The 25,805-nt window shown below is 39.3% G+C and overlaps 1 protein-coding gene across 2 annotated transcripts in view; it reads left to right on the top strand.

The window, feature by feature from the left end:
- Nucleotides 1–25,805, top strand: part of comp (cartilage oligomeric matrix protein) — a 63,620-nt gene that overhangs the window by 32,299 nt on the left and 5,516 nt on the right. For both annotated transcript variants that reach the window (XM_061883457.1, XM_061883458.1), the window contains 10 exons: nucleotides 15,227–15,379; nucleotides 17,594–17,698; nucleotides 17,790–17,897; nucleotides 19,186–19,345; nucleotides 19,414–19,532; nucleotides 21,225–21,277; nucleotides 21,344–21,537; nucleotides 21,621–21,799; nucleotides 21,905–21,953; nucleotides 24,297–24,493. In XM_061883457.1, coding sequence (XP_061739441.1) covers nucleotides 15,227–15,379; nucleotides 17,594–17,698; nucleotides 17,790–17,897; nucleotides 19,186–19,345; nucleotides 19,414–19,532; nucleotides 21,225–21,277; nucleotides 21,344–21,537; nucleotides 21,621–21,799; nucleotides 21,905–21,953; nucleotides 24,297–24,493 — 1,317 coding nt within the window. The remainder of the gene's footprint in view (nucleotides 1–15,226; nucleotides 15,380–17,593; nucleotides 17,699–17,789; nucleotides 17,898–19,185; nucleotides 19,346–19,413; nucleotides 19,533–21,224; nucleotides 21,278–21,343; nucleotides 21,538–21,620; nucleotides 21,800–21,904; nucleotides 21,954–24,296; nucleotides 24,494–25,805) is intronic.

The following is a 25,805-nucleotide window of genomic DNA, read 5'->3' on the forward strand; positions in this document are numbered from 1 at the left end:
ATTTCATAAACTAAATCTTGTCTTGTTTCTGATGCTATGTTTTTTATGCTCATCAATGCACTGTTGGACTGCGAGCACACAACTACTTTCCTTGCTTTGTTTTCCTCTATCCAGTTAACTGCCATATAAATTGCTACCAATTCCCCCGTAAAAACAGATAGTTTATCACTGAATATTTTATTTAATACTATGTTTCCTTGTGGGATAACTGCTACAGCTCTTACCTTTATTTTTTTTTATATAGTTTTTGATGCATCCGTATATATCATATCTCAAACCATTTTTCTATCCGGTAACTATTTAAATTTCTATTCTTTAGTAATTGCATGTTTTCTTTTGGGTTATCAAACATCCACGGTGGTATTGCAGGCATTGGTACTGTAGGACTAACTTTAATATTGTCAATTTTAACTTTATTACATATGTCTCCTATAATCCACCCAAAACTATTCTTTTTTGTTTTCTCTTTTTCTTGGCAGATTGGTAGCACTGGACAAGTCGGATATCCTTGCTTGGATCCTTTTAAAGTTGCCCGATAAACTGCTGAGAGTTGATCTCTCCTCTTGTCCAAAGGTTTTTCGTTCATTTTTACTTGTAATACTGGCACTAGGGTTGATGTAGTAGCTCCACAACATAACCTTAAAGCCTGTGACTGGATCCGGTCTATTTTCCCAAGTCATGTTTTTGAAGCAGATTGGTAAATAATGCATCCGTAATCAATAACAGATGGAATTAAAGTTATAAATATATACATGTATTGTTTTCAACGTTAACCTATCAGCCCCCCAATCATTACCCCTCAAAGCCCTCATTATATTTAACACCTTTTCACTTTTTCCCCTATTTTTTTATTTTCCGGAAGGAACACTCCTGAAGGAATAAATAAAGTACTATCTAATCTAATCAAATCTATTTTGCTGATGTGAGTTGACTAGTTCATATTTTTATCAAACCATATTCCTAAATATTTAAATACTTGTACCTCTTCTATATTTTCACCTTAGAGTTTTTATTTGGAGCTTGTTTGGTACTTTTGTCTTTGTAAAATGTATGACTTTTGTCTTTCCAACAGAGAATCTTCAACCTCAAGCCGTTCCCCAGTCTTGAACATTATTTACCACTTTGTTAGTTTTTTGATTATTTCTTTTGACTCTAAATAATATACTAGTCTTTCATTAATCTTTTTTTTTTTTTCCATTACTTTTCCCCAAATTTATAATTTCCTGCCTCTTCCGGGTCTTACCCTGACTTGCATATTGGAATTGTTACCGCTAATTTTCCCCTCTGCCGGTCATTCTCCTTCTTCATATATCCTGTCATATCATTTCAAGACCACTTCTTTGACGATGCTACCTAAGTTTTTGATCATTTGATAACCCGCTAGGTCTTTCCCCGGTGACGTATTTTTAACCTTTTTCAAAATTCGAACCATTTCATTCAAAGAAAATGTCATATCCATAGTGTTGGTAAAGCTATTATCGTTGTCTTCCATCATTTCCCCAATATTTAAACTCATTGTTTTTTCTCTCTTTTGTTTTTCCACATTTCTCAAATTATCATTACTGTGCACTTTAACACATTTTTTTTGCTAAAGGTTCTGCTGTTTCTTTACCCGTGACTACATCTTCTTTAATAAATGTGGCACATCATCCTCTTTACCCTTCATTCCTATCTTTACGAATCGTTATATATCCTTTTATTATAAAGTTAAATTTTGGCTTCAGCCCTGTTTCTTGAATACAAATTATACATGGTTTAGTTTTCATATTTTTAATATATCCCTTTAATTCATGTTCGGTTGCTATCAAACTTCTGGCATTCCACCGGACCATTAACAGGGTGTTGGAATGTGGTAACATGACTCCGTCACGTCTACTCTCCGTAGTACAGCTTGCACCCGGTACCAAGATAGTTCTTTCAACAACTTTGATGCTGCTTTGACAATTATTTTGATCTTCTCAGTCTTATTTTTACTTTCATTTTGTATCAAAGCTGAGTTGTGCTCTCTGGTTTATTTTGCAAATGAACCGACAGAACATGATCATGTACAAGACTCGCCTACCCACAATGCACTGCAACCCAACGCTCCTGGTCGGATGTTTTTTTCGGGGTTCATGGAGAGATGCGGTAAAGAGTGGTAGCCAAGACACTTGGTCACACACGGTCACACACGGTCACACACGGTCACACACGGTCACACACGGTCACACTCGGCAATTATTTTGACCTGGGGAGCAGATATAGAGGAAAAAATGTGTCTGGGGGGCCGGGATATCTGATTTTCAGGTACAAAAAACTTCACAATGACACAAAATAAACACAACAGTTAAACCTCACACTAAAAACAAGACATTGACTTGTACGTTCAAAAGACAGAATAGAACAAGTCAAGACATGCAATGCCATCTACAAAATGTTATGTAAATGTTAGTCATTACACACGCGGCTATGGTTTTGATGTATTTGTTACAGACGTTTACGTCAAGTAACATCACATGGTTCCATTTGCACCTTTCAACAAATCTGAAAAGGAATATTAAGAAGTAAAACTTATATTTAATCCTACCTCTTCTCCGAGCACACGGTGACCGTACATACGGGTCGAAAAATGTTGACCTAATTCAGCATTTCTCAAAGTGTGGGGAATAGAGACATGACAGGTGGGGCTCGAGGAAAGGGAGGAAATTTTTTATTTTTGATTTTTTTTTTACTATGCTTTCATTTTCTATACACACTGTAAATCACTTTGTGATTCTGTCTGTGAAATCCGCCGTATAAATAAATGTAAATTACTTATTTTTCCTGTAGGCTTTAAATTTCTCGGCAGGAGCGAAAGTTTGACAGACATAGCAACAGTAACTTTTGCAGGCGGGGCTAAGAGGAACAAACTTTCGCGCGGATGGGTAGCAGGCTAATGTGCGAACCACAATTACACAAAATGGATACATTTGCAACTCGCACCTCAAAGGTCTGCGGAGAAACAAAAATATGACGGGTCTAATCAACCAAAAAGTCAACCTAAAAGAAAATATGGCGAAGGGTATCTTGCTCTTGGATTCACGGCAGCGGAGGTGGGGGCAGAGGAGAGACCCCTGTGTGTTCTTTGTCTAAAACGGCTAGCAGCAGACAGCCTGAGACCCAACAAAGCAAAGAGACAACTCGAGACCACACATGATGTCCAATAAATTGTTTTGTTGGGGCGATGGGGGTAGGTGGGCCTTGAGTCTAAAGTGCTGATGACAGAAAAAAAAAAAAGTTTGAGAAGCCCTGACCTAATTGTACGGATCTCACTTTAAACGGCAAACCGATCATTTAAATGTTTTCACTTTGAATATGAAACGAGGAGTACAATGTACAATATTATCAATTATTTCACAAGGACATGTTTTAAGGATATTGTACAGTATCATTAAATCTAAAATGAATGTGATCACTTTCAGGATCATTTTATTTTTAGCCAGTAAACAACTGTTATGTACTTTTGAATCGGGTTTTCCCCTTTAAATAACAAAAATTATAGAATTTTACAATATTCATTATTATTAAATATTAAATGTGCCAACTAGTTTTACGGCATACATCATTCCCCCTTTACCCATTTGTTAAAAAGACGAAAGTTGATGCGAACGCCTACGTGCTGTCAGAAAACTAAAAGAAGAAGAATGCCTTTGTGCAATTACTGCTATCCTGGCACAAGTTATAAAACAAACAAAGTTACCAAATTTTTTTTCTGAGGAGACAAAACGAAAAAGAAAGAAAAATAATAAATCAATCAATAAAATGCATCAGTCAAATAGTACAGGCAACTTCGTTAACATGGAGCCACAGACAATTTCATTCAAAAAGTCCCAATTGCTAACATAAAAATACAACAACAAATAAAGGCAAAGAAGGCCTAGTAGGTAATTACAACAACAGACAAAGTATTAAAAATGTCGGTCCAATAACTGCACAGGGATGGGCAGAGCCAAAACATGTGTAGCAAGTAAGCTGGAGACTGTTGACACTGAAATAAGGCTATATGTGGCACAGATACAAGATTTATAAACTCTACTTAAAGCCCCACTTAAGAATTTTCAGTTTTGGTTTTAATTGGCCGCACCTGTGAACCAAAGCGATGGCGTTTTCCCAAAAGGAAAACCACATTTACCATGAGGACTAGCGCATATAGCGTCCAACTGACACGATAATGCCACAATGATTCTGTATTACTGAACTTTCCACAGTAGGAACCTACATTCGTTTTCTACCACTTATTCCCTTTTGGGGACGTGGGGGTCGCTGGCGCCTATCTCAGCTACAATCGGGTGGAAGGAGGTGTACACCCTGGACAAGTCGCCCCCTCATTGCAGGGTCAACATAGACGGACAACATTCACACCAACCTACATATTTTACTCAAACCTTATATTTGCAGTTTGAAGTCACTGCATTGTTTTTTCCTTGTACAGTTCTTTTGAGTTTGTTGCGTGGTTGGTCAGTGTGGAACTGCAAAGTATCGCGCTGGTGGGTATTTATTGCTACCACACAAATTTCCAGTAGCTAAAATTAATATTATTATTCTGATTTGAGCATTGAAAGTCACTTACTAGTTTAGCAGGAACAGATCCAAAGCAGCATTGGTCTAAAATCTCTTGTCTTTTGACCTCACGCAAGTTAGTGAAAGTCGTGCCATTGTTGATCCTTGATTGTCCCTCCCTTTTTTTTTTTTTGAAAACCCGATTCAAAAGTACATAACAGTTGTTTACTGGCTAAAAATAAAATGATCCTGAAAGTGATCACATTCATTTTAGATTTAATGATACTGTACAATATCCTTAAAACATGTCCTTGTGAAATAATTGATAATATTGTACATTGTACTCCTCGTTTCATATTCAAAGTGAAAACATTTAAATGATCGGTTTGCCGTTTAAAGTGAGATCCGTACAATTAGGTCAGGGCTTCTCAAACTTTTTTTTTTTTCTGTCATCAGCACTTTAGACTCAAGGCCCACCTACCCCCATCGCCCCAACAAAACAATTTATTGGACATCATGTGTGGTCTCGAGTTGTCTCTTTGCTTTGTTGGGTCTCAGGCTGTCTGCTGCTAGCCGTTTTAGACAAAGAACACACAGGGGTCTCTCCTCTGCCCCCACCTCCGCTGCCGTGAATCCAAGAGCAAGATACCCTTCGCCATATTTTCTTTTAGGTTGACTTTTTGGTTGATTAGACCCGTCATATTTTTGTTTCTCCGCAGACCTTTGAGGTGCGAGTTGCAAATGTATCCATTTTGTGTAATTGTGGTTCGCACATTAGCCTGCTACCCATCCGCGCGAAAGTTTGTTCCTCTTAGCCCCGCCTGCAAAAGTTACTGTTGCTATGTCTGTCAAACTTTCGCTCCTGCCGAGAAATTTAAAGCCTACAGGAAAAATAAGTAATTTACATTTATTTATACGGCGGATTTCACAGACAGAATCACAAAGTGATTTACAGTGTGTATAGAAAATGAAAGCATAGTAAAAAAAAAATCAAAAATAAAAAATTTCCTCCCTTTCCTCGAGCCCCACCTGTCATGTCTCTATTCCCCACACTTTGAGAAATGCTGAATTAGGTCAACATTTTTCGACCCGTATGTACGGTCACCGTGTGCTCGGAGAAGAGGTAGGATTAAATATAAGTTTTACTTCTTAATATTCCTTTTCAGATTTGTTGAAAGGTGCAAATGGAACCATGTGATGTTACTTGACGTAAACGTCTGTAACAAATACATCAAAACCATAGCCGCGTGTGTAATGACTAACATTTACATAACATTTTGTAGATGGCATTGCATGTCTTGACTTGTTCTATTCTGTCTTTTGAACGTACAAGTCAATGTCTTGTTTTTAGTGTGAGGTTTAACTGTTGTGTTTATTTTGTGTCATTGTGAAGTTTTTTGTACCTGAAAATCAGATATCCCGGCCCCCCAGACACATTTTTTCCTCTATATCTGCTCCCCAGGTCAAAATAATTGCCGAGTGTGACCGTGTGTGACCGTGTGTGACCGTGTGTGACCGTGTGTGACCGTGTGTGACCAAGTGTCTTGGCTACCACTCTTTACCGCATCTCTCCATGAACCCCGAAAAAAACATCCGACCAGGAGCGTTGGGTTGCAGTGCATTGTGGGTAGGCGAGTCTTGTACATGATCATGTTCTGTCGGTTCATTTGCAAAATAAACCAGAGAGCACAACTCAGCTTTGATACAAAATGAAAGTAAAAATAAGACTGAGAAGATCAAAATAATTGTCAAAGCAGCATCAAAGTTGTTGAAAGAACTATCTTGGTACCGGGTGCAAGCTGTACTACGGAGAGTAGACGTGACGGAGTCATGTTACCACATTCCAACACCCTGTTAATGGTCCGGTGGAATGCCAGAAGTTTGATAGCAACCGAACATGAATTAAAGGGATATATTAAAAATATGAAAACTAAACCATGTATAATTTGTATTCAAGAAACAGGGCTGAAGCCAAAATTTAACTTTATAATAAAAGGATATATAACGATTCGTAAAGATAGGAATGAAGGGTAAAGAGGATGATGTGCCACATTTATTAAAGAAGATGTAGTCACGGGTAAAGAAACAGCAGAACCTTTAGCAAAAAAAATGTGTTAAAGTGCACAGTAATGATAATTTGAGAAATGTGGAAAAACAAAAGAGAGAAAAAACAATGAGTTTAAATATTGGGGAAATGATGGAAGACAACGATAATAGCTTTACCAACACTATGGATATGACATTTTCTTTGAATGAAATGGTTCGAATTTTGAAAAAGGTTAAAAATACGTCACCGGGGAAAGACCTAGCGGGTTATCAAATGATCAAAAACTTAGGTAGCATCGTCAAAGAAGTGGTCTTGAAATGATATGACAGGATATATGAAGAAGGAGAATGACCGGCAGAGGGGAAAATTAGCGGTAACAATTCCAATATGCAAGTCAGGGTAAGACCCGGAAGAGGCAGGAAATTATAAATTTGGGGAAAAGTAATGGAAAAAAAAAAAAAGATTAATGAAAGACTAGTATATTATTTAGAGTCAAAAGAAATAATCAAAAAACTAACAAAGTGGTAAATAATGTTCAAGACTGGGGAACGGCTTGAGGTTGAAGATTCTCTGTTGGAAAGACAAAAGTCATACATTTTACAAAGACAAAAGTACCAAACAAGCTCCAAATAAAAACTCTAAGGTGAAAATATAGAAGAGGTACAAGTATTTAAATATTTAGGAATATGGTTTGATAAAAATATGAACTAGTCAACTCACATCAGCAAAATAGATTTGATTAGATTAGATAGTACTTTATTTATTCCTTCAGGAGTGTTCCTTCCGGAAAATAAAAAAATAGGGGAAAAAGTGAAAAGGTGTTAAATATAATGAGGGCTTTGAGGGGTAATGATTGGGGGGCTGATAGGTTAACGTTGAAAACAATACATGTATATATTTATAACTTTAATTCCATCTGTTATTGATTACGGATGCATTATTTACCAATCTGCTTCAAAAACATGACTTGGGAAAATAGACCGGATCCAGTCACAGGCTTTAAGGTTATGTTGTGGAGCTACTACATCAACCCTAGTGCCAGTATTACAAGTAAAAATGAACGAAAAACCTTTGGACAAGAGGAGAGATCAACTCTCAGCAGTTTATCGGGCAACTTTAAAAGGATCCAAGCAAGGATATCCGACTTGTCCAGTGCTACCAATCTGCCAAGAAAAAGAGAAAACAAAAAAGAATAGTTTTGGGTGGATTATAGGAGACATATGTAATAAAGTTAAAATTGACAATATTAAAGTTAGTCCTACAGTACCAATGCCTGCAATACCACCGTGGATGTTTGATAACCCAAAAGAAAACATGCAATTACTAAAGAATAGAAATTTAAATAGTTACCGGATAGAAAAATGGTTTGAGATATGATATATACGGATGCATCAAAAACTATATAAAAAAAAATAAAGGTAAGAGCTGTAGCAGTTATCCCACAAGGAAACATAGTATTAAATAAAATAATCAGTGATAAACTATCTGTTTTTACGGGGGAATTGGTAGCAATTTATATGGCAGTTAACTGGATAGAGGAAAACAAAGCAAGGAAAGTAGTTGTGTGCTCGCAGTCCAACAGTGCATTGATGAGCATAAAAAACATAGCATCAGAAACAAGACAAGATTTAGTTTATGAAATAGTTCAGGCAATCTATAGAATAAATAAAGCGGGAGGTGTGGTAACATTTCTTTGGGTTCCTTGGAAGATATTGTAGGATGGAATTCACAACACATAGGATATAAAGCATTATACACGTATTTAAAAAACATTGGGTTAAATAAAAGAATATAGAGTAGGGATCCATCTTGATCCACACTCCATTTCAACCAGAAGGTTGCTTGGCGGAAACAACCGCCCACCTCCGGAATCAGTCCCCGCCCATTCCCCTTAGGCGCGAAATTCATTTGAGCGAAAGACATTGGAATGAGAGGAGCTCTTTAAAGCTCCTGAGAATCTTAAAAAGCTTACAGAAAACGAGAAAAACTTACAGCGGGTGCCTGTTGGACATTCACCGTCGTTTTCGATGATTTCCCCACGGAGCAAGGATTCGATGTCTGGAGTCTTTGGCGCAATCAAGCCTTCTCCTCTGCCTGGAATGGCCGTTGACGGACCCTCCAGCGTTAAGGGAGACCAGTGAGCAAGAGATGTAAACGGAAAATCTGTAAGTAAATATATGTATATATGTATCGTATACCGCATGTTTTTTTTTCTTGTAAAAATGAGAATTATTTGACTCACCAGACTGCGATTGTGTTAAAACGATCGCGTTAGGATCTTACGGCAAATCCTCCATGAAACTAAATAATGAATACACATAATATTAAATAATTTGAAGGTTTAAACACACCTCGATAATCATCTTCCAACTTTGTAAGATCGTTTAAGCAAAGTTCATCGTCTTTCACTTCGTCGTCATCGGCTGTTAAAAAAAAAAAAGTATTACAACGTCGTACAAGTGCAATGCTTTTAACGTTTAAATGCTTAAATGGAGTTAAACCAATGTCTAATAACATGGTAAAGCAGAGGTAATGGTGTGTGTGTGTGTGTGTGTGTGTGTGTGTGTGTGTGCGTGTGTGTGTGTGTGTATGTGTGTGTGTGTGTGTGTGTGTGTGTGCGTGCGTGTGTGTGTGTGTGCGTGCGTGTCCTGTTGATTCAAACGGTCATAAACATTTAAACTGTCAGATGGGAAGTCAGTAAAAACTGAACCCTCCTTTTGTCCCCCAAACTGACCTGTTGATTCAAACGACCGTAAAGACCAGTTGCTACGTGACACTGTGTTCTGCGATAGTTTTTTCCATCTGTTTAAATATGTTTTCGTGAGGTACGGAAGTTGTTTCAGTGCGTACGAATGTGTGTGTGTGTGTGTGTGTGTGTGTGTGTGTGTGTGTGTGTGTGTGTGTGTGTGTGTGTGTGTGTGTGTGCGTGTGTGCGTGCGTGTGTGTGTGTGTGTGTGTGTGTGTGTGTGTGTGTGCGTGTGTGTGTGTGTGTGTGAAGTGTGTGTGTGTGTGCGTGTGTGTGCGTGTGTGCGTGTCCACCAAAAACTTCCCAATCCACGGTAGATAACGATGAAAATATCGAGAAAGGGCTTCCGTCTCTTCTTTCTTTTAGCTGAAAACTGAATACGATTTAGAAACACTCGACTTTTTTGCGGAGCGTCAATGTAAGTTTTATTATTTTTATAAATCGAAACAGGCGTTTCACTAATCATGACCGAATCGAACAAAGTCTTTACGCTAACGTATAAAGCTCCAAATAATGACTAAGCCTTACACCGCCTTTTGTACCCCTCCTCTGCGTGTGTGTGTGTGTGTGTGTGTGTGTGTGTGTGTGTGTGTGTGTGTGTGTGTGTGTGTGTGTGTGAAGTGCGTGCGTGTCCACATCTCCACACGTAACATTCCCAGCCATCAATACATCGAAATCTGGAAGTTGTTTCAAACGATCGTAAACATTTAAACTATCAAATATATGGTCACATGCTGCTCAGATGACATTGCTTTCTTAAAAAAACTGAACCCTCCTCTGTTCCCTGTCAGGTCTTAACTCCACCCTCTTCCTGGTTTAACCACTCCCACCGCAGGTCTTAACTCTGCCCTCTTTCTGTTTAAAACTCCACCCTCTTCCTGGTTTAACCACTCCCACCGCAGGTCTTAACTCCACCCTCTTCCGGGTAAGCCACACCCACTTGACCTTGACATTTGAACCTGACCTTTGACTTTGACCTTTGACTTTGACCTTTAACCTTGACCCCTCATAAATCATTAACCTTTGAACTTGACCCCTCATAAATCATTGACCTTTGACCTTGAGGGGTCATAAATCATTGTTTTATGGGGGGTCATAAATCACTTTTGACTAAAGGTAGGGACTTAAATTCTCTCACGGTGGTACCTTAACTCAGTGTTTTTCAACCACTGTGCCGCGGTAGTGTGCCATGGGAGAATATCTAATTTCACCTAATTGGGTTAAAAATGTTTTTTGCAAACCAGAAATTATATTATTTATTATTATATTATTATTATAACAAATTATCTGTTGTTGTTGAGTGGTCGGTGCTGTTTAGAGCTCGGCTGAGTAACTGTGTAATACTCTTCCATATCAGTAGGTTGAAGCCGGTAGCTAATTGCTTTGTAGATGTCGGAAACAGTGGAAGGCAGTGTGAAGGTATATAGGTGTCTAATGCTTAAACTAAAAATAAATAAAAGGTAAGTGCTCTTAAGAAAAGGCATTGAAGCTTAGGGATGGCTATGCAGAATGAAACAAAAACTGATCTGGCTACAAAGTAAACAAAAACAGAATGCTGGACGACAGCAAAGACTTACTGTTGAGCAAAGATGGCGTCCACAAAGTACATCTGAACATGACATGACAATCAACAATGTCCCCACTAAGAAGGATAAAAACAACCAAAATATTCTTGATTGCTAAAACAAAGTAGATGTGGGAAATATCACTCAAAGGAAGACATGAAACTGCTACAGGAAAACACCAAAAAAAAGAGAAAAAGATGCCAAAATAAGAGCGCAAGACAACAAGTAAAACACTACAAACAGGAAAACTGCAAAAAACTCAAAATAAGTCACAACGTGATGTGACAGGTGTTGACAGTACACCTACTTTGAGACAAGAGCTATAGTAATGCATGGTTATGGTTTAAAGTCAAATCCAACAATTGCGACGACGACTTTTTACTGTCAACTGACTTTTGTTTTTTAATGATTTCTGCAAGTGGTGTGCCTCCAGATTTTTTCAACGCTAAAAATGTGCCTTGGCTCAAAAAAGGTTGAATGTTGATACTGACCAAATAAACAAAAAGTTTTGTCTGTGGAGACAAAAAAAAAAAGAAAAAAGGAGCTTAAAGGACAATCAGTATCAATACTGACCCGTTTTTAACTGGTTTAGCAGGAACATAGTCAAGGGAGCATCGGCCGAAAGTCCCTCATTTTTGAGCTCAAGCCAGCGAGTGAATGTCGGGGCAATGTGGGAACAAAAAAGGGGTAAAAACAAATTACAGAAGAGATAATAAAGAAAAAACAAACAATTGAAATAAACAGACTACTATCCAATAAAAATAATAAGCAATCCTGTACAACAGTGGTCCCCAACATTTTTGTAGCTGCGGACCGGTCAACGCTTGATAAATGTCCCGCGTTGGTGCACTAATTGTAAGTGTATTCTGTGTTTTTTATGTTGATTTAATTGAAAAATAAATAAAAAAATAAAATAAAATACAATTAAAAAAAACAATACATATATATATATATGTATTTATATATATATATATATATATGTGTGTATAGATTTTTTTTTTTAAATGAATAAAAAAAAATTCTGCGTACCGGTACCAAGCGGGCCGGTGGTTGGGGACCACTGCTGTACAATATACAAAACACTATAGAAATAAAAAATACTTTACAATATACAGAACAAGACAAGAGTACCGGAGTAAGTAAATACAAACCCCGTTTCCATATGAGTTGGGGTATTGTGTTAGATGTAAATATAAACAGAATACAATGATTTGCAAATCCTTTTCAACCCATATCTAGTTGAATATGCTACAAAGACAACATATTTGACGCTCAAACTGATAAACTTTTTTTTTGTTTGCAAATAATCATTAACTTTATAATTTGATGCCAGCAACACGTGACAAAGAAGTTGGGAAAGGTGGCAATAAATACTGATAAAGTTGGAGGATGTTCATCAAACACTTATTTGGAACATCCCACGGGTGTGCAGGCTAATTGGGAACAGGTGGGTGCCAGGATTGGGTATAAAAACAGCTCCCCAAAAAATGCTCTGTCTTTCACAAGAAAGGATGGGGCGAGTTACACCCCTTTGTCCACAACTGCGTGAGCAAATAGTCAAACAGCGAACCATCCAGACTGTTATCGACGCAAAGTTCAAAAGCCAGCATCTGTGATGGTATGGGGGTGCATTAGTGCCCAAGGCATGGGTAACTTACACATCTGTGAAGGCACCATTAATGCTGAAAGGTTCAAACAGGTTTTGGAACAACATATGCCGCCATCTAAGCGCCGTCTTTTTCATGGACGCCCCTGCTTATTTCAGCAAGACAATGCCAAGACACATTCAGCACGTGTTACAACAGCGTGGCTTTGTAAAAAAAGAGTGCGGGTACTTTCCTGGCCCGCCTGCAGTCCAGACCTGTCTCCCATCGAAAATGTGTGGCGCATTATGAAGCGTAAAATACAACAGTGGAGACCCCGGACTGTTGAGCGACTGAAGCTCTACATAAGACAAGAATGGGAAATAATTCCACTTTCAAAGCTTCAACAATTAGTTTCCTCAGTTCCCAAACGTTTATTGAGTCTTAAAAGAAAAGGTGATCCAACACGGTGGTGAACATGCCCTTTCCCAACTACTTTGGCACGTCTTGCAGCCATGAAATTCTAAGTTAATCATTAATTATGAGTTTGAACATCAAATATCTTGTCTTTGTAGTGCATTCAACTGAATATGGGTTGAAAATGATTTGCAAATCATTGTATTCCGTTTTTTTTACATCTAACACAATTTCCCAACTCATATGGAAACAGGGATTGTAACAATCAGTGTCGGACGTATTGCACTCGAAGGGTAATATTGCACAGTAGGGTATTATTATTATTATAAGTTCGAGTTCAAAATGACAATGCTAATGTTAGCTATGGGAAATTTGCGCGGCAGCAATAAATAACCACCACACTACTTTTTTGGAAAAAACTCTCCCGTCTGTCTTTTTTTGCTTCAGACCTCAAAACCGCCCCGATACATTCTTGGTAGTAGCGTCACGTTTGTAGCGCAATCAAAGACCATTTCTCGATAGTGTTTGCTTTCAACGTCAGCATGGCCAGTAAATATTTCTGCCAATATTAGAACGGACATCATGTCAGTTTGACACTAAAGGTGCTAGTCCTCATGGGAAATGCGGTCTTCTGGCAAAAACACTACCGCTTTGGTCCACTGGCGGCGCCAAAATCACTTAAAAGTGAAAGTTCTTCAAGGTTCAAAGTTTATTGGTCGCATGCAGAGTACACCACAGTGAAATGCTTTTTTCCATGCTCTTCAGATATTGCGTACAGTGGGAGCCAAACACTAAATACAAAAATTACAAAAAATTGAATAGCTCTGATGTACATTAATTACAAGACAATTAAATTGCACAATAAGTCACAATAGTTATGGTAGAAGTATTAGTACAAGAAGAAGTACAGTAGTCAAATACAGTACCAGTGCAATATCAAATAGTATAAGAGTATATACAGTATGTAAAGCTGGGGTCACCAACCTTTTTGAAACCAAGAGCTACTTCTTGGTTACTGATTATTGCGAAGGGCTACCAGTTTGATACACACTTTAAAAAATTGCCAGATATAGCCAATTTGCTCAATTTACCTTTGATAAATAAATCTATATATATTTATTTTAAAAAATGGGTATTTCTGTCCATCATTCCATCGTACGTTTTTTTCCCTTTTACGGAAGTTTTTTTGTGGAGAATAAATGATAAAAAAAAACAACAACACTTAATTGAACGGTTTGAAAGAGGAGAAAACAGGAAAAAAATGAACATTTAATTTCGACACAGTTTACCTTCAATTTCGACTCTTTAAAATTCAAAATTCAACCGAAAAAAAGAAGAGAAAACTATCTAATTCAAATCCTTTTGAAAAAAGTGTAAAAAATGAATTTATGGAACATCATTAGTAATTTTTCCTGATTAAGATTTATTTTTAAAATTTTGATGACATGTTTTAAATAGGTTAAAATCCAATCTGCAGTTTGTTCGAATATATAACAAATTGGACCAAGCTATATTTCAAACAAAGACAAATCATTATTTCTTCTAGATTTTCCATAACAAAAATTTTAAAAGAAATTCAAAAGACTTTGAAATAAGATTTAAATTTGATTCTACAAATATTCTAGATTTGCCAGAATATATATTTTTTTAAATTTTAATCATAATAAGTTTGAATAAATATTTCACAAATATTCTTCGTAGAAAAAACAGAAGCTAAAATGAAGAATTAAATCAAAATTTATTAATTATTCTTTACAATAAAAAAAAAACTTGAACCTTGATTTAAATTGTCAGGAAAGAACAGGAAGGAATTTAAAAGGTAAAAAGGTATATGTGTTTAAAAATCCTAAAATCCTTTTTAAGTTTGTCTTTTTTCTCTAAAATTGTCTTTCTGAAAGTTATAAGAAGCAAAGTTAAAAAAAATTATTGAATTTATTTAAACAAGTGAAGACCAAGTCTTTAAAATATTTTCTTGGATTTTCAAATTCTATTTGAGTTTTGTCTCTCTTAAAACTAAAAATGTCAAGGAAAGCGAGACCAGCTTGCTAGTAAATAAATACAATTTAAAAAGTAGAGGCAGCTCACTGGTAAGTGCTGCTATTTGAGCTATTTTTAGAACAGGCCAGCGGGCGACTCATCTGGTCCTTACGGGCTACCTGGTGCCCGCGGGCACCGCGTTGGTGACCCCTGCTGTAAAGTATAGGAAGCAACAAATATGTGTGGGGCTTTACGTTGAGGTACCACTGTATTATAATCCGATATAATGTGAGTGGGACAGCTTGCTTGATTTTACTTGCCCAAAAGTACTGGTAGAAAACGAATGAATTAATGTTGGGTGTTATACTGTCAGGGCTCGTTCAGGTGTGGCCCTTGTAGACAGGGTTACGTGGGTGACCAGCGACTCGGCTGCAAGCCTGAGAGGGCGTGTGGAAACGGCCAGCCCAACCCCTGCCACGGCAGCGCCAAGTGTATCGTCCATCGAGATGGCAAGATTGAATGTCAGGTGAGCAAATTTGGCGATAACTGATGCTTTGTTTACTACTTTTTAGAGCACATATTCAGTCACGATCAAAAGTTGACATACACTTGTAAAGAACATAATGTCATGGCTGTCTTGAGTTTCCAATCATTTCTACAACTCTCATTTTTTGTGATAGAGTGATTGGAGCAGATACTTGGTCACAACAATCATTCATGAAGTTTGGTTCTTTTATGAATTTATTATGGTTCTACTGAGAATGTGACCAAATCTGGTGGGTTAAAAGTATACATTCAGTAATTGTCAGGTTCAAACACTGATGACATCTATTAAACAGGACAAGAAGCAACGAATTAAACAGAGACAGAATTATTCATCCATCCATTTTTACTACCGCTTATTCCACTTTGGGGTCGCTGGTGCCTATCGCAGCTACAATCGGGCGGAAGGCGGTGTACACCCTGGACAAGTCGCTACCTCATCGCAGGGCCAACACAGATAGACAGACAACATTCACACTCCCATTCACACACTAGGGCCAATTTAGTGTTGCCAATCAACCTATCCCCAGGTGCATGTCTTTGGAAGTGGGAGGAAGGTATCCAGAGGGAACCCACGCAGTTACGGGGGGGGAGAACATGCAAACTCCACACAGAAAGATCCCGAGCCCGGGATTGGACCAAGGACAACTCAGGATCTTCGTATTGTAAGGCAGACGCACGCAGCCCTCTTCCACCATGCTGCCCAGAAGTCCCCCCCACCCCCTTTGTCCTTAGTTTTCTTCAAATGTGGCCACTAAAACAATTCCGTTGAGTTGAGAGACAGAATTAAATTTTGCTCAATTTGAGGAGAAACGTGTCGACCTGTAACCTCTTACAGTGTCACCCACGCTCTGGCGAAAGATTGTATGCCTCCTCCTTTATTTGGACTTTCTCAGACCACATGTCAACAGCAGCTTCCAAAAGGCCGGGGTCATAAACAGTTCACAGAAAAAGTCGTAAAACAGTTCAAAAAAGAGGTTCGTAAAAGAGTTCAAAGAGAGGTTCATAAAAGAGTTCATAGAGAGGTCGCCTGGAGGGGAGTCTGGTCCTGCTTCCTCTTCGCTTCTGTAGTTCTTGGGTCAGACAATATCTTTCTGTTTGATTACAATACATGAAAGAAACAGGAACACCTTCATGTTGCGTCCCCCCTACATTGTGGTGTTTTACGAGCCTTACTCTTGGTAGGTTCAAAGACAGCTTTTGGTTTTCTTGCTGGGAACTCATTTCAAGACAAAGGTTCTGTGATAACTTGGAAACAATTATTCTAACAGTAATGTTAATATTTTGTCACATGTCCCTTGGCAAGTTTCACTGCCATATGGCGCTTTTGGTAGCCATCCACAAGCTTCTGGTTGAATTTTTGACCACTCCTCTTGACAAAATTGGTGCAGTCCAGCTAAATTTGTTGGTTTTCTGACATGGACTTGTTTCTTCAGCATTGTCCACACGTTTAAGTCAAGACTTTGGGAAGTCCATTCTAAAACCTTAATTCTAGCCTGATTTAGCCATTCCTTTACCACTTTTTACATGTGTTTGGGGTCATTGTCCTGTTGGAACACCCAACTGCGCCCAAGACCCAACCTCCGGGCTGATGATTTTAGGTTGTCCTGAAGAATTTGGAGGTAGTCCTCCATTTTCATTGCACCATTTACTCTCTGTAAAGCACCAGTTTCTTTGGCAGCAAAAAAGGCCCAGAGGATAATACTACCACCACCATGCTTGACGGTAGGACCGGTGTTCCTGGGATTAAAGGCCTCACCTTTTCTCCACCAAACATATTGTTGCGTATTGTGGCCAAACAGCTGAATTTTTGTTTCATCTGACCACAGAACTTTCCTCCAGAAGGTCTAATCTTTGTCCATGTGATGTCAGATGGGGCACAATACCCAGCAATATGTTGGAAGGAAAAAAAAAATGGGACCCATTGCCTTCCTGCTTGGCACTAAGCATTAAGGGTAGGAATTGGAAGTTAAATCACCAAAAAATGACTCCCGAGCGCGGCCACCACTGCTACTCACCGCTCCCCTCACTTCCCACGGGGTGGACATGGGGATGGGTCAAATGCAGAGAGTAATTTCACCACACCTCGTGTGTGTGTCTGTGACTATCATTGGGACTTTATAACTTTTTTAACTCCATTTGGATTAGTAAACAAACATCGTGAACAAAACCGATAAAATATTTGGCATCTTCTCAGTGTGGAGTCGGTTGGGCTGGCAGCGGCTTGCTGTGTGGACCCGACATCGATATTGACGGTTTCCCAGACGAGAGGCTGAACTGTCCTGAGAGAAACTGTGCCAAAGTGAGTCAGTTTAATGTGCACCAGAAAACAAATGACAAAGTATTTTTGTTTTGTTTTTCAAACAAATTCTTTGCTCCCGTTTCATTTGCAGGATAATTGCCTCACTGTGCCCAACTCTGGTCAGGAAGATGCGGATCGTGATGGAATCGGGGATGCTTGTGATGAGGATGCAGATGGGGATGGGATCCCCAACACACAGGTTCATTTAACATAGAGAAAGTTACAGTACAGGCCAAAAGCTTGGACACACCTTCTCATTCAATGCATTTATTGAAGGCATCAAAACTATGAATGAACACATGTGGAGTTATGTACTTAACAAAAAAGGTGAAATAACTGAAAAAATATTTAGTATTCTAGTTTCCTCAAAATAGCCACCCTTTGCTCTGATTACGGCTTTGCACACTCTTGGCATTCTCTCGATGAGCTTCAAGAGGTAGTCACCTGAAAGGGTTTTCACTTCACAGGTGACATAGTTTTGATTAGAGATGTCCGATAATATCGGGTTGCCGATATTATCGGCCCTTAAATGCTTTAAGATGTGATATCGGAAATTATCGGTATCGGTTTCAAAAAGTGAAATTTATGACTTTTTAAAACGCTGCTGTGCAGAGTGGTACACGGACGTAGGGAGAAGTACAGAGTGCCAATAAACTTTAAAAGTACTGCCTTTGAGTGGCCGCCCAATCACATAATACCTACGGCTTTTCACACACACAAGTGAATGCAAGGCATACTTGGTCAACAGCCATACAGGTCACACTGAGGGTGGCAGCATAAACAACTGTAACACTGTTACAAATAGGCGCCACATTGTGAACCCACACCAAACAAGAATGACAAACACATTTCGGGCGAACATCCGCACCGTATCAAAACATAAACACAACAGAACAAATACCCAGAACCTCTTGCAGCACTAACTCTTCCGGGACGCTACAATACACACCCCCACTAACTCTCCCCCACCTCAAACTCCTCATGCTCTCTCAGGGAGAGCATGTCCCAAATTCCAAGCTGTTGTTTTGAGGCATGTTAAAAAAAATAATGCACTTTGTGACAAAACTAATAAATATGGCAGTGCCATGTCAGTATTTTTTTTTCTATACCTTGAGTTGATTTATTTTTGGAAAACCTTGTTACATTGTTTAATGCATCCAGCGGGGCATCACAACAAAGTTAGGCATAATAATGTGTTAATTCCACGACTGTATATATCGGTACCGGTTGATATCGGAATCGGTAAATAAGAATTGGACAATATCGCAATATTGTCAAAAAAACCATTATCGGACATCCCTAGTTTTGATGCCTTCAGTGACAATCTACAATGTCAATAGTCATGAAAATAAAGAAAACGCACTGAAATGAGAAGGCGTTTCCAAACTTTTGGCCTGAACTGTACTTCATATGACTGAACTCTTTGAAATACTCAACTAGAGTACACCTATTTACCACTACGACCAATCCTGTGTCCTCCTATGCAGGATAACTGCGTGCTCGTGCCCAACGTGGACCAAAGGAACGTCGACGAGGACGACTTCGGTGACGCTTGCGACAACTGCCGTGGGATCAAAAACAACGACCAAAAGGACACCGATGTGGACCGGTTTGGCGATGAGTGTGATGACGATATCGACGGGGATGGTCGGTACTCTGCGTGTTTAAATGAGTACTCGTGAAAGTTTTTAAGCTATTTACCGTACTTATTGAAGGAATCCCCAATCACCTGGATAACTGCAAACGGGCTCACAACACCGACCAGAAAGATCGTGACGGTGACAGTGTTGGAGACGCCTGCGACAGCTGCCCTTATATCCCCAACCCAGACCAGGTCAGAGATCGCTTTGCTTCCACTGCCACTTTAAAACCTCATTTTGCTGGGATTTATTTTCAAATATATGTATTTTATGTAGTGAAAGTAAACTATATGTAACTGTTTTGAGGGTTGTTAATCAGTCCAGTGAATGAGAGTTAAGTGCAGCTAAAAGACCCTTGCTGTCCCAGGGTCCGTGCAGGTTTCAACAAGCCAAATTTAAGACATTTTAAGACTTTTTTAAGACCATAATCAATACAATTCAGGACCCATTTGACATCGATACAGGCAAAAAAGTACAAAAGACTTGAAGGATAAATTAGAGGCCTGCAATTACTTGCAAAGTATATAAATATATTCACAGCTCTTTCACATTGGAACACAAAACGCTTAACTTAACTAAAAACACTAGAAACATCTCTGCTGTGTACCAAGATTTTTTTGGAAGTCAGAATAAAAAAATGCCAAACTATAACTTCTGACCAGGCAGAACTCTTTATTCTGCTGTGTAGTTACGTTATAGCGTCTTAAAAATTCAAACATTTCTAAGCGAGACTGAAGTTTATGCATGTTTTAAATAAAAGTAACATCAATACATTTTTAAGACCTGTCAATATAATATTTAAGACCTTTTTTTAGATTTTAGGAGAATTTTTGACGTTTTAAGGTCTTAATTTCAAATTATTCGATTTAAGACCTTTTTCTTTTACTTTATAAGACCCTGCGGATACCCTGTGTCAGCTCGTTGTCCAGTGCTACTCTTGAGGCTTTATGGAAACTACTTTTACACAGCTGCCATTCATTACATTCACCCTCCTACACCTCACTTTCACCCGGGTCACGGCACCAAATGATCGTTTAACTCGTTGGTGAGCGCTCTTGACTATAAATCTGTGGATCCTGGTGTGAAATAGGCCGATCCAGGTGGGTTGCATGTAGATAAAAGTAGGGATGTGCCGATCGAATGGCCTCGATCATTATCGGACGATTTCCACTTCGGGTGTTAGTGCATGAATCAATCAACAGACACTCCAGGAAGTTAGTGGTTAACTTTTCATAGGGTTTAGTGGCAAATTGTCATGTCTTTGTGATCATGTTTTGTTTAGTTGTGTTAGATTACTTCAAGACTCCATTAGTTCCTGTTTTTTCACTCCATTGTTTTGTTTCCATGCCTACCAATCAGTTTACCTGTCCTCACGACTCACGCACCTGATTCATTCAAAGTCACGCACCGGTTTTCAAGCACCGCAGCACTATTTAAGCCTGTAGTCGCCAGGCAGTTAGCCTGGTGACATCACCCTCTACCACCCTCAACGCACCCTCGCTCCATGCTGATGATCCATGCTCTTTTCTCGTTCCCCGTAAGTTTTGTTATTCATGCATGGTTTGCAAGTTTTATGTCCATAGTTTACGTTGTAGTAATAATTTTGTTTCATAGCCAAGTTTTGTACCTCCTCTGAGAGCGCCTTTTGTTTATACCCTTTGTTTTGTTTGTACTTTTCGAGTTAAAATTAAAAGATGTCATTACCTTCACGCCAGGTCCGGTCCAGCCGCTTTGCACCACGGGAAAACAAACCACACACTAGTCTACGCCTTGACACAAATTTACATTAGAACATTTTTGCGTTGACCTAAATGACTTTGTACGATTACTTGAACTTTTATCAACTTTTTTTTAATAAACCTTCTCTTTCTTCGTCTGCTCCTCAGTTGGATGCGGACAACGATCTTATCGGAGATCCTTGTGACACCAACAAAGACAGGTACAGTGAAGTCCTCAAAGTACGGCCTGCATCTCGCACATGCCAATCAAAGACCCTCTCACCCAGCGATGGAGACGGTCACCAAGACTCTCGAGACAACTGCCCGGCCGTCATCAACAGCTCCCAGTTGGACACCGACAAGGACGGCAAGGGAGACGAGTGTGATGAAGACGACGACAACGACGGCATTCCTGACCTGCTGCCACCAGGTCCTGATAACTGCCGTTTAATCCCGAACCCCCTGCAGGAGGACTCTGATGGTAGGTGACAACTGCAGGTAAGAGACAAAACAATCAGTCTCACATTTTTGTATCGATAAATCCAAACCTTGTATCCTATCCAGGTAACGGCATAGGTAATGTGTGCGAAAGGGATTTCGACAACGACACTATTATTGACACCATTGACGTTTGTCCTGAAAACGCTGAGGTCACGCTCACTGACTTCAGGGAGTACCAGACTGTGGTCTTAGACCCTGAGGGCGACGCTCAGATCGACCCCAACTGGGTAGTGCTGGACCAGGTGACATTTACTTTGGATTATACACCATTTCGAAGGATTAAAAAAAAAAAAAACATACCTGATAAAACAAAGACTTTGAATGACATGTTTTTATCTACTGTGTAGGGAAGAGAGATTGTCCAGACAATGAACAGTGATCCTGGGTTGGCTGTTGGTAAGAACGTGTTCCTCGATTTTAAAGTGGATGTCTATCTAATATAAAGCTGGATATTTGCCGAGAACCATACCAATACCTTTTTAGATATCTGTTTTCTGGGTATGTCTGAATTAGGGCTGGGCGGTATGGCCTTTTTTTAAATATCTCGATATCTTTAGGCCATGTCACGATACACGATATATATCTCCATATTTTGCCTTAGCCTTGAATGAACACTTGATGCATATAATCACAGCAGTATGATGATTCTATGTGTCTACATTAAAACATTCTTGCTCATATTGCATAAATATATGCTCATTTTAAACTTTCATGCAGACAGGGAATTCACAACTAAGTCAATTGACCAAAACTGTATTTATTAAACAGTTATTAAGCAGTGGCACAAACATTCATGTCATTTCAAAACAGAAAGTGCAAGATTGTCAGAGACATTTTAAAATAAGCTATGAGTGCACTTTTGTGCATGATGTCACTAAGATGACATATCAAAACAACACTATATTAAAGTAAACTTTTTGTACAGAACGCCACTACAATAGTTTAAAACAAATAAAGTGCACTTTTGTGCATGACGTCACACAAGATATTTCAATAACTGTCAATTAAAAATGAGCTGTATAATAGCAAATCTAATCGCTATATGGTAGGTTACTGCCGACGTTATCTCCTTATATTGTTGACTATTTTTTTCATACGGTGTTGATGTGGAAATGGTTGCCTCGGCATTTTGTTGGTGTGGCACTGAATGGAGGTGTTGACATGCGGAGTACGCACTCTTCATTCTCTAGCATCAAATGATGCTACATATTAGCAGTGCTGTTACTTTTTGTAGCAACGCTTTTTCCCCCCACTTGACAAATTACGGATGTCTGTTCGAAATATTCCCGCTTGAAGCCAAACCACCGCCAGATGATGGAGCCCCTGCTGTTTTTCTTGGGAATTCATTATTCCTTCATTTGTTACCAGATTCGCACCTTCTTTCTCTCGTGTTACCACTCACATCACAGCTAACGTTACCCATGCTGCTATCGCTCTGCTCCGTGAGGGCGTATACGTATGTGACGTATGTAACAAGGTGCGCTTGCAGAGTGGGAAGAGCCTGTAGTGTAATGCCCGCAGCTAAAAGCAACTGCGTGAGAACATGTACTCGTACATCACATTATAGTCATTTTCTATATCGCACTGAGACATATATATATATATATATATATATATATATATATATATATATATATAAATAAAATAAATAATTGAATTTCAGACGGCACCTATCAATACACAGTAATAAAAACACAGTTGTTCTACTAACTGTACTGTGCTTGCTGGTTACAAAAAAAAAAACGACAACACTTACCTTTCACTATTTGAGTAACGTCACTTCCGAGTTTCCAGAAGATAGCGCCAGTATGTGCTTTGGCCTGGCGTCTCTTGCTGTCCGCTCTGTTAGTTTTTGTGTTGTTTGCGTCTATTTTCGTCTCTGTCGTCCTCTCCCCCGCCACCTGCGGGCTGTGTGTCGGTCCCCACCTGGATTAGCTGCGCCCTTGGACGTGCTGGCCCCCGCCACTCCCCCAGGTTCGGTCTTGTGAACGCAAGATCTTTGACAAACAAAACGTTTATCTTGAAGGATTTCTTCACTTCCCCCCGGACTTCCTCTGTGTGACGGAAACATGGCTGGGAGCCGGTGAGTCCGCCCCTCTTAATGAACTTCTGGCTCCGGAGTGTTCCTACTTTAATTCTCCGCGGTCGTCCAGTCGAAAAGGAGGAGGATTAGCAGTCGTTTTTAAAAATGACTTTAAATGCCGTCAGATCCACCTGCAATCCTCCTTTTCAAGCTTTGAACTGTGCATGTTTGAGCTGGAGGGGGCGTGGCTTCCAGCTCGGGCTGAATTTCGGGAGATTTTTGTTAGAAAAATTCTTCTGGGAGGTTTTCGGGAGAGGCGCTGAATTTTGGCAGTCTCCCGGAAAATCTGGGAGGGTTGGCAAGTATGTACTTAGCTAAGAGCTAAGCTACCTTTTTTTAAAATAGAAATGGTCCATCCGGATAGGCTCCAACAATGGTCCAATTAAGCCGTTTCCTTCAGGGCTTGGGTTTTGTGTCGGAAGCCTTAGAAGGTGCAGAACGTTTGGACGACATCGTAGGGATTCAAATAAATTCAAATGCTCTCACAAAAACGATTGGTCCTCCATCAGCTAAAAATGAGTCTTGCACAATATCAGGTGGACAAAGCAGCTTCTTTTTTGTAACAGACTGCTTGCAATACCAAATGTACGTTGGCACTTTCAAAAACCGCGGTGCACTGAGACGGACAAGAGAACATTGAACTTCTTCCTTGCCAGGTTACACCGCTTTCAGTGGTGTCGATTTCGAGGGAACATTTCACGTCAACACAGTCACGGACGACGACTACGCAGGATTCATTTTTGGGTACCAGGATAGTTCCAGTTTCTACGTGGTCATGTGGAAGCAGGTGGAGCAGATCTATTGGCAGGCCAACCCGTTCAGAGCGGTGGCGGAACCGGGCATCCAACTGAAGGTAAGCAGCAAGTGTGTGACCTACTGTTCATTTTTGGCTATTATAAATTACAGAATTTATTGTGGTATGCACTCCACTATAGTAGGTTAGAAATAAACTTGAATTTGGCTTTCGTTTGGTAAAAAAATGTAAAAAGAAATATGCTGGTCACTGGAGTGCTGTTGGATTAGAACTCAGGAGACCGACTAATACTAGACTGCTTCATCCCAAGTGCAGGACTAATAGACTCAAAAACTCCGTTGTCCCACACACCATTAGACTGTACAACTCCTCTCTGGGGCGGGGGGCGGGGGGGACAAGGATGACAGGGGATGCAAAACAATAACAGTGCAATATGTTTTCATAACATGGTCACTACTGCCTACTTTCTCTTGTTATATTCTTATTTTGCTGTTATATTTTTATTCCCATTGTTGCTTTTTATTTTTTATTCTCATTGTAATATTTCTCTATTTTGTTTCCATTTAAACCCCATTATTTACTTTTTACTTTTATTTAAATTGATCTCAACTATGTACACTGCTGCTGGAATTTTAATTTTCCTGAAGGAACTCTCCTGAAGGAATCAATAAAGTGCTATCTATCTATCTATCTATCTATCTATCTATCTATCTATCTAATACTCACCAAAACATATGCATGAAGTCGTGCCTCGATTGGACGGCGAATGTCACTCAAGCAAACTGAAGCATCCAAAAAAAAAACATGATATCTTCCAGGTGACATATAATGTTAGGAATTTTTTTCCAATAAGAGGAATTTTCACAAGCTAAGATTTTCAGGGCATTCAATCGATCGCAACTGGACTGGTCAGTTTGTCTTAGAAGACATTTCACCTCTCATCCCAACAGAAACAAGGCGCAGCGTCTTCTAAAACAAACTACATTTGGTTAAGATCGATTGAACGCCCTGTGAATACATCCATCCATCCATTTTCTACTGCTTGTCCCTTTCGGGGTCGCGGGGAGCAGCTGAGATAGGCTCCTGTGAATACAATGACCTGGAAATGAAAATATCCGTTGACATACAAGCTAAGATGCAACGAAGATGATCTAAAGACATCAAAACTGTTTCAGGAGATGTACTACAAGGCCTCCAAACTGTAATGAGCAACAAGAACCAATGCAGTCAGATTTCTGTTGGATTTTGCTAACCAATGCCTGGTTTGACTTACATTTGATCACATCATATATTGACATCATTTACAGTCATACTTGGGGGGCGGGGCTGGGCGGGTGGGATTTGATGGTAGCGGGGGTTTATATTGTAGCGTCCCGGAAGAGTTAGTGCTGCAAGGGGTTCTGGGTATTTT

The sequence above is a fragment of the Nerophis ophidion genome, linkage group LG22 (assembly GCF_033978795.1).
Source record: "Nerophis ophidion isolate RoL-2023_Sa linkage group LG22, RoL_Noph_v1.0, whole genome shotgun sequence".
In the NCBI taxonomy this organism is placed as follows: Eukaryota; Metazoa; Chordata; class Actinopteri; order Syngnathiformes; family Syngnathidae; genus Nerophis; species Nerophis ophidion.